Consider the following 9,992-nt stretch of genomic DNA (forward strand, 5'->3'; position numbering starts at 1 on the left):
AGGAAAAAAGAGTCTATAGTAATACCAGATAATGGTAAGAAGAATAACATTGAAGAAGTAGATAAGTGAAACTGAAAAGGTGGTAAAATTAGAACAGTCTTTTAACTCCTATTAAGACTGTTAGAGAAAGGTCTCATGTGGTCCAGAAGATGAAATAGTGGAAAAGAAATAGAACGAGGGGAAAAAAAGAAATACATTAAAATCACATTGTGTATCACCTCTTTTCATCTGCTTGCACAGCAGAATTTTTTGCTAGATGCTATAGCAGCGATTTGTCCAATGTTTTGTTAGTGAATCCTTTTACATTTTCAACCTAGCTAAAGGGAAAGACAAAAGATTTGGTTTAGATGTAGGTCTGGAGGGTTTGGGTGTGTGGCCTGATTAATGCAGGACAACAGCGTTTGATTCCTGCCTGTCCTTATCAACGGCATAAAAATATAGTTCTGCGTAGAGTCGCAGCAGGATTCTCGCATTTTGCTGGGAAAAGGGGACATGGGATGATGTAAGAGCCATGGAATCTCCTACTGGAATGGGAACGGGAAGGAAATGCCCTCTGTGGTGAAATTGCTGGCATAAGGAGTAATTTCACACAGGCCATTTGGTAACGCAAAGTGCAATTTCAGCTCTCAGCATCTTCTGTCACCACAGCAGCCCGATTTAGCTCTCGGGAGAGACGCTGCTCAAGCTCCACAAGCATGAGGGCAGTTACAGGCAATAACAGTGCAGGCAACAAGCTCATCAGGTGGTCAGAATTTGAGGAGAAAAGCTAAAATGTGGGGATTTTTTTCTTTTTTTGAGCTTGACTCCACAGGTACTTTTCTAAGCTGCCTGCTCCATCCCACCTCAGGGACTGCAGGGCTTATACAGAAATGTCAGATCTTTTACTGGATAAAGCCCACATATACAACTAACTGGGGGTGTGTATATATATATATATATATATATATGTATGTAAAACCATCCGAGCTTTGTCTCAGTGTCTGAAAGCAGTGGATCACTCCTCTTGCTCTTGCCTTGGAAATTTTGGGGGTCAGTGATTGTCAAGAATAGGGGCAGTGCTGGTACCTGTAGGTTTTGCTGCAGATTCTCAGCTACCCGTACCCAAAGGATAACTTTCCTCCAGCCCAGTTAGGCACTTCTGAAAACTGTTCCCAGTTCTCTGCTCCCTCTAAAGGTGATGGTGGCAATTTCCCACCACCAGCAAGGGCTGAGAAGTTGGGGTAATTGCCGGCCAAGCCTGCCCTGGCAGAGGACATGTTTAGATGAACGTTTGATGTCTCTGTTGGGTGCTAAAAAATATCTATATTGTCGCCCCAAGCATGGGTGCATGCAGTGCAAGGGAGGGAGCTGGGGAAATGGCGGCTCAGGGAGGGGTCACTAATATTTCCTATCACTCTGGCAGGGTCACCCCTGGTTTTCAGGGTGCTGAGCCCAGAGAGGCTTTGCTATCCCCTTTGGGAGCATCAGCCCATCCCTGAAGGCTCCAGGTCCCTGAGGACGGTGTGGGGATGGGGTCCCTGTGCAGTTGGGTTTGGTTCCCATCCCACCACCCGCTTATCTGTGTGTGTTTGTGTTTGCTCCCAGGTTTATGAGCAGGATGATCTGAGTGAACAGATGGCCAGTTTGGAGGGGCTAATGAAGCAACTCAACGCTATCACAGGCTCAGCCTTCTAACAGCCCTTGATAAAGCGATAATTATCCCGGAGCATTGCAGCATACCAGGATTTCACACATACCACCCACATACACCACCCCATAAAATCATCTTGTTCCCAGTACCACTCCTTCAGCACCACGAAGATTCCTGCAAAGTCCTGAAAGGAATGATAAAAATAAGAAAAAAAGGAATTAATGAATAATCATGGAAATGTTACGGAACCGTAGATCTGGCATCTCAAGTGATGAAAGTGTGGCAAAGCGGGCGTAGTCGTCACTGCGGAGTCGTAGGTGATGCCACTGGATTGCTCCTTTTGATCCACTAGTCTTCATAGAGCTCAAGTTGTCATGACTAACTCATGTTTTACTCCGTAGAGGTTTGTAGCTCTTTGTATAGGTCTAGTCTTACCTCATGCAAGTCTATTTTAAACATAGCCCATGCCATTAATGAGACAGTGTCGTAGGTCACTCGTTTAGGTTGGTTTGGTTGTTGTTTGTTTGTTTTTTTAAATACATAATTACTGACTACCAAAACACCCATAGCAAATAATCACACCACCACGCCAAAAATCTGAAGGTTTTCCCAACAGCACAAAATGAAAAGACAAATTACTAATTTCTTTTATCATCTCTGTCAGTCAACTCGCATGAATGGTGGGGATGAGCGAGTTGCTGTCGAATTCAGCCGTTTTAGCAAGTGTTTGTAAATCCTCCAGTAGTTCATGTTTTATGAAGAAAAAAAAGAAAGTCTCTATTGGTGGCCTGCTGCCAGCCAGCCAGTGTACATGCAAAAAAAAGAGGGCATAATATGCAATCTTCTCTGGCATGCAGTCATTACATGCTTAAGCCTGTAGTAAAACACGTCTGGGTGGCCTTGGTGCCAGACCGCCCTGCGGTGACATTGGGGAATGCTACTGGGGCCAGAGCGGAGGAAGATGGAGCTGGATTTTCCCCCGGCGTCCCCCGGGCTGGCTCCCACCCCAGCACCCGCCCGCCGGGAATGCTGATGGGCAGAGGGTGGGGAAGGCCAACGGGTGGCAGGCGCTGGGTGCTTCCCGCGGGCAGGACATGAGCATGGGGGAAGAACCATGGAGGCCGATTAATAACCAATAAATTAATTAGGAGGGCTTTTCTGCAAGCGTCGTGTTTCCTGGTTGAGATCAGCAGCGCTCAGAGCGGAGAGCAGCAGGACACCAGGAACCATCTTTAGGGATTCCCTCTCCTTGTCCCAGTGCTTTAGCTGTGCATTACCGTGTTTATTGACAACGATAACTGGCTGAATTGACTAAATTTTGTGTGCATACATTTTATTGCTAAATTTTCAGCTGCATTCAGCATTAATCTCTGTTTATGCAGCTGAATCACCAAAAGGGAGTTAATTTGCATATTTATCAGTTAGGAGGCTGCAAAACCCAATAAGAGAGTTTCAGATGAATTATTCCATTCAGCTCTGCCTTTGATTTCAAGCTTGAGTGGGTCATAATTTTAAAAGAGCATGGAAAGGATAGGATCTTTACAACCTAATAGCTCCTTTTATTAGGTGGGTAATTATATGTGAATCTCCGAATAAAATATTTTGAGTAAAATGGCACTGCAACAGAAGTAATAATTCAGATTATTTTCTACGGCCCTGTGCTGGAAAGGAAATCAGATGTCAAGGAGGAATTCAAATGCTTCATTAGGAACTCTAGTGTGTTTGTGAAAATGCTCCTTTAAAAATGCCTTGTTATTCAATTTACTAAGATTTTAATGAAAAATTTCTCAAGAGTGAGGCAATCTTGTTTGCACACAAGGCTGGGCTTTCCAGTTCTGAAAGATTTGTAACCAAAAAAACCTCCGGTAAACAGAAAACGCACAGATCTTTTCCGCTGAAAACCCAGCTCGGCATTTTTATATTTTTTTTTGTTTTTTTCAAATTTCCTTCAGACAGCCAAAAAAGTGCTGTAGCCTTCAGCTCCCCTGAGCCATGTGACTCTGAATTTGGGCAGGTTGTCCTAAGGAGCCTTGGAGATGTTCCCCACCTCCATTTGAGGACAATTTTAGTACAATACCTAATTAATGAGTAAGCAGGCATTTCTTTGGAAATTTGACCTTAACTAGCAAAACTGGAATGTTTTAGCATAGTGCTTCCACATTTTGTGTTGCTGATGCTCTATTTATTTGCAGTGAGCTTGGCCAAAAAAAAGGTATATTTTTTTTTCTTTTTGCTTTGCGTTTAATTTTTTTCCTCCAAAGCCTAAAAACAGTTCAAAAGGCTGAGCGTCTTTGTGGACTGCTCAGCTGTTCACTTCTGGGGAAAAGGTTCAGTCAGTTTGAGAACCTTTTTACTTTTTGGAAGGGAGAGGATAATCTGCTTGTTGTTCTTGCATGTGATCTTAATTACGGCATGGTTTAGGGCTGGACATTGATACTGCCAAAATTTTGCCGTGGGGTTTGTGGTGTCACTTCTCAGGGGGTGAGGACCAGCACATCCCCTATACTGGTCTGGCTGGTTTGTGCACCCTCATGTTTAGGCACTGGGAATTCCCAAATAAAAGTCAGCCAGAATTTGGAGAAGCACAGAGATACGTCCCTGGAAGCATCCAAGGCCAGGTTGGATGGGGCTTGGAGCCACCTGGGCTAGTTGAAGATGTCCCTACCCATGGCAGGGGGTGGGACTAGATGGCCTTTAAGATCCGTTCCCACCCAAACCATTTGATGATTCTCTGATAGTCACATAGCTCCCAGCAGGATTTGCCCACCCATTTCCCAAGAGGTTTGCAAATGCTGCGGAAGTTGGTCCTTGCTCTCCCCATGGTGATGCACATCCCAGTATGCTCTGGCAAGTTTGCACTGGTAGCGAGGGAAGTCTCAGCCACGAGGCTCCTGCGCGGCTTGGATGCTGCAGTAAGATTCTTGCCATCAGCACTCCTTGAGCATCTTCTTTCTGTAGCTTTGCCTTTAATTTTTTATAGGAGCATCTTTTCACCAACCCCTTCCCAGAGCCAGCTCCTTTAGAAACTGGCTGAGGTAGGGCCGCTGCTTGTCTGGCCCGAGTCCCTCCTTGACATTTGGAAAGACCAGATGAGTTTTCCAAACATTTCTCTTCTTCTGGGCACATTTGCAGTGTGTGCTCACTTGCTCTGACATCTTCTGCCCAAACAACCCATGCAGACCAGAAGACACCAGGCAGCCCAGCGACAGTGCTGGTTGGCACGCAGAAGGGTGGGAGTGAGTTCAGGGGGATCATCCCCGGGTCCTTCCAGCGCTCGGGAAGCATCTGATGTTTTCTCCTGCAGTCAGAGCTGATGGGGTAGTTCCTGCTGTAGCTCCCCAAGGGTCCTTTCCCGGCACGGCCCCCTCGCCAGCACCTAACGCTGGATCCTGCAAACCCAGGCGCAGGCGCTGTCACGTGCTGCTATGAAGGGGCAGCAACACCAGTGGTAGGAGCAGGCGCAGATGCTGGCGGGGTGGGAGCTGGCAGCGTTCCCGAGGTGCTCCTCATCCCTAAGGAGGTGTCAGTGAGGCAGGCGCTCGAGCAGGAGGCAAATCTGCAATCCCCCGGCCTCATTTCTGAGATGGATACCTGGAAGCTGGATGGAAGAAGGTTGTTGTTAAAAAAAAAAAATAAAAAAAATCATAATCCTCCTGGCTTCATAGGTGAGCAGAAATTGTTTTTCCTGTTGGCTTCATTTCCCCACGTCCCCATTAGCTGCTCAGTGTCCTGTCTGGTGTCGAACTGGGTTCTCAGAGGCTCTGTGACCTTTTTTATTTTTTTGAAACGTTCTCACTTAGCAAAAGGCATTGAAGGCATCCTCATTCTGGGCATGGCCAGCCCCCGCGTGGTGAGCGGCACGAGCCGGCGTGCCTCACTGTGCGTGTTGTTCCGCGCATGCGGAAGTGACGGCGGTAGGAGAAGGACCGATGCTGTTTTTATTCTTGTAAAATACTCCTGGCGATTCACACCGTTTGTGAATCGCTGCCACATTGGGGATAGGGCGGATGGGGGGAGGGGGGAGGGGGGAGGGGTGTACTTTTTATAAGTAATATTTAATTTATTATTTAGAGTGTTTTCTTTTGGATAATTTATGATACAAGGGATACCTGGCTGGAAACCTAGAGCAGGCTGTTAAAGCTGCAGTGTGCCCATGTCCCTGCGTGCTGGGCTCTGGCCCTGCCTTACCTGTCCCAGGCGTGAGGATTGGGAAGGTCAGGCAGCAGGATGGTGCCACCGGGCATCGCCAGCGCCGCGTATGCCCCGCAGCTGTGGTGGAGCACTGGCTCCAGCCTGCAGATTCAACGTCCTGGCACTGGTGAATGCCATTTAATGGGCTTAGCAAGGTAATTCAAAAATTCTTTAGCATACTAGTGATATGTTTATCTGATAGAAATGGGTTATACTACAGCTTTAACTAGCCTTAGTTGGGGAAAAAAAAAAAAATCTTGTTGTTACGAAAGGCCTAAAGATGGCATTTTGAGCCTATAAACCCTTTCTTTAAATTGTCAGACTTTAGCATTGTTAACCAAATTAGGATAGTGACTGCAATATTTAAGTGTAAATCTTGTTCTATGAGAAAGGAAACTTGCTTACAGTTTAAAAATAAATGACTGTTTCTACACACAATCTTGTATACTATTACATGAAGAAAAGGGGGTTTTGTAATGCACTGTAGAACAGTCTCATATTCATTTTTTATAGAAATGTTATTCCAATGGTGCATTTTTTCGTTTAATAAATAAAGTTTTGATACAAATTCTCTCTCTTTGTCCGCTATGTTGGATGACAAGCACCAGGCACCAGCATCCCAGCGGAGCAGCCCACAGCTCCCAGCCCATCCCACCTGGCCCCACTCCACCCCCACGCCTGGCACCCTGCCCCATGGAAACACTGTTTGGGGGTCACTTGAAGGTGACTGTCGGGGTGGGCACTGGGTGCTGTAGGAGCTGTGGCAATTCGGGAAGGTATTGAAGGGAAGAAGAAGTCTTCTTGCGTAGGAAAGCATGATGCCACCATGCAGACAGGCGTGCGGGAAGGTGATTTCACACTTTTGGGAATCAGCCCCATGTCAGCAGGGAAAAGTCATGCCAGGCTTGGCTTCTCCATTCCAAGTGTGCTCAAGAGGTTTCCAAGATGTCCCTCCAGCTGTTCAGTTTCACAGACTATTTTCAGTCTCCCTGTAGCCAGCAGCCAGGAGTTGGATGTAGTGCTCTTCCCACTGATCCTGCTGTTGTATCCCAGTGATGGCTGAGCCTACCTGCCCTGCCTTCCACCAGTGGCATGGCTTAGTAGTCAAGTGACCCAAAAGAGTGCTGGTGGGTGATGCGAGCAAGCTCAAAACACATTAATCTTGAGCTCGAAGCAACCAACATGCAGATTTTCATAGCTGTCCTGCCTGGCACTGACCTGTGAGCACCCCCAAGTGCTGCCAGCATCTCCTCTTACCTCATAGCCCAAGGACTGTGTGCAGCAGATGTTCTCCAGAACATGATGGGTAACTAAGGCAGCCGGTTTGGTAACTCATACCAATTTACAGCCTTCTTTCCTCATACGTCCCGTTTCTGTTGTTGCAATCATCTTTTGTCCTTGTCCTGGAGACATACCTGAGCATCCTCGTGCTTTGCTGCTGGAGTCGTGGGTGGTTTCGTTACTAACCTCCCCTGGCACAGGGTGCCCCCAGCTGACCCCAAGTGCTTTTTAGGTCTCCTGAGGCTGTTCTGCAAACAGCCTGCAATGCAGGCTCGGTGGGAAACGCACGCTTTACACGTCTTAAACTAAACCCTCCTGCCTCTCACTTCCCCATACAGGTGCTGAGAACGGATAGCTTCTCCTCTGATCAGAGGAGGCAGGGATGAGGCCATATCCTGAATAAAACACAATCAGAGCAACACTTCGAGCTGCGCGAGTTCTGAGGACCCGTTGCCCACTGGTCCATGGCTGGCGTCACATCCTCCCGCGTGTCCCTGCTTCCCAGCAGAGCCACCCCTCCTGTTCCCATCATGGCCAACTCCCTGGTGTGCCCGTGTTTGTTCTTTCACACAGAGCTTTTCTTTCTTGTCTAATTTGGAGGATTCTGGGTCTAGTGAATGTTTCACAGGGAGGGGGCAGCGTCTGCTTTCCCCCCTGTCATTCTCAGCTTTCAGGACTGCGTAACAAAATGTGAGGATGTGAAAGGAATTGCTTTTCTTCTCACACTGTTTGCTCTTTCAAGGTCTTGCCCAAAGAAAGCAGTGCAGTTTACGAGACCAAAGCTTTCATGTTTATTTCTAGAAATGAAGAGCGCTTTATGGATGCTGAAGCCCTTTTAATGTTCTTGGCACAGTATCATTGTGGCTTTTTCAATATCAAAATCACTTATTTCTAAACTCCGAGCGGTGGCAGGTACCAAATCATCACATCAGGTGAGTGGGACGATTTTTATGTTTGAAGACTGAAATGTAAAGAGGTGCAAGAAGCTGCCTCTGTCCTTAGGTAAGGGTCTTAATCCTGCTTTAGAAGCACCTGGAATCCTGGTGGGTTTGTACATCTGCAATGGTCAGAACGACAGAGGCACGTCCTGTGTGCTCACCCTCTGCCTGCCCCAGCACATTCCCATCCAGGCAGGGACAGGGCACTGGGGACATCAGTGCTCAGTGGGGACCCTGGTCCTGCACCCAGGGCCATGCTCAGCTCAGCAACATGGCAGAATGCAGGTCCGGGACAAGAATTTTGCACAAGCATATTGCGCTTTGTTTCCCCGAAGTTTAGTATTGATGCCAAGGAGGAGGGCGGTGGAGGCGAGCAGGGGAGCAGGTGGTGAGATGGAGCATTTTGATGAGGTCAGATTTTTTATATTTATGAATTTAAATATAGGGGAAAGGGGGAGATTAATTTAATTTTTCCTCCAAGTGTTATTGCTGCATTTTAGAACATACCGCAAAATCAATGTTACAGCTGAATTGAAAGCTCAGAAAAGCGTTCCAAGGACCCCAAATGCAAGTTGGGGGGGGGTGGGGGGTGGGGGGGTGGGGGGGGTTGCCTTCGTGGCACTTTGTAAATGTGAAGTTATCCTCTGCAGGAAGAGAAATCCACCTTGAAAAACTTAAGAAAAGGGCTCCAGCTGGTACCACAGTGGGACTTGGCTCCAGAGTAGAAGGACATGACCTGTTGCAGTTTGGTTTCTGGGGCTGAAGGCAGCATCGTGTTGAAGGCAAAGGTGGGTCACTGTCCCAAAAAAGGAGCCGGGAATAAAATCTGAGGGGTGCTCTAGACCAGGGCTTTTGGTTTTGTGCTGGAATCCTTGAAAAACTCTTATTTGGGGTTGTTAGTGGGTATTAATGGAAACCCTTTCTATTCCACCACGTTTAAGCACAGAGAAAAAATGATTGTAGGGTAAACCAAGCCCTGATGAATTGCACACATTGAAGCTTTAGTTTGAATTTAAAATGGTGGCATTCTAATAAATACACCATGGTTCAAGGTTTCATTGGTCAGGTGGGAATATTTTGTTTCGCACACAAGAAGACATTGACCTCTCTTGGAGCCAATAAATTAAATCTAGTTGAGTTTCTCATGTAACGGAATGAAGCTAGCGTAGGAAATGAATCGGTGGATGGTTTAGAAGAAAATACGGTTTCACTGTAAGGCCAACTGCTTCCCAGATCAGGGCGTTTTGGTTTTCAGACCTTTGCTTTCAGGATTTGCGGTGGCAGTGTGGGGTTTTTGGGGGAAGCTTTGCATGTCCATCACCTTGCTTTTCCCAGTGTCCAGAAGAAGAGGCTGCAGCCAGCCTGTAAATCTTAACCCATCATAAGAAACGAATGAGCATCTGTGGCTGGGAAATTTTTTTTTCAAGCACGAGGGACCTGCAGCCACCTGTGGGAGGGTGTGAGCCCTGTGTTTGGTGGTTGGTGACTCCGTCGCAGCAGATGCATCACGACGGAGCCAGTTGCAAGGCAGCTATCCACAGACCAGAAAAATAATAATCAATCCGAGCTGGCCGCCAGCGTGGTTTCTTTATGAAGTAATTTGCAGACAACCTCCTGAGAGGCTTGGCAGCTCACCGATGGCTTTTCCCATACAATTTCTCCAGCTCTTGATTTCATGTTCACTCCACAGGAGGAGGCTGGAACGCGTGGCTACAAAATGAAGTCAAACCCAGGAAAATGAGCTGGAGAGGAGGTGCAGAGCCTGGAGTCAAAAATCACTCCCTGGACAAGCAGCAGCATGGGAAGGTGCTCAGGGCTTCCTTTTCCACTTGCACATTTTGTGGATGTGTAAAAATTTCCCCTTTAGCCCAGTCCTTAAAAGAAGCAAAGCACAGGAGCACGCCAGAGAGACTGCTGTAAAATAGGAAAGGGTCAGGATCCAGCCCAGCACC

At 47.2% G+C, this 9,992-nt stretch overlaps 1 protein-coding gene across 1 annotated transcript in view; it reads left to right on the forward strand.

The window, feature by feature from the left end:
• DCC (DCC netrin 1 receptor) overlaps positions 1–5,614 on the forward strand; it is a 558,365-nt gene extending 552,751 nt beyond the window's left edge. The window contains exon 29 of the mRNA XM_055791107.1: positions 1,585–5,614. Coding sequence (XP_055647082.1) covers positions 1,585–1,674 — 90 coding nt within the window. The 3' untranslated portion in view covers positions 1,675–5,614. The remainder of the gene's footprint in view (positions 1–1,584) is intronic.
• The last annotated feature ends 4,378 nt before the right edge of the window (positions 5,615–9,992 follow it).

Source organism: Falco peregrinus, chromosome Z (genome assembly GCF_023634155.1).
Source record: "Falco peregrinus isolate bFalPer1 chromosome Z, bFalPer1.pri, whole genome shotgun sequence".
In the NCBI taxonomy this organism is placed as follows: domain Eukaryota; kingdom Metazoa; phylum Chordata; class Aves; order Falconiformes; family Falconidae; genus Falco; species Falco peregrinus.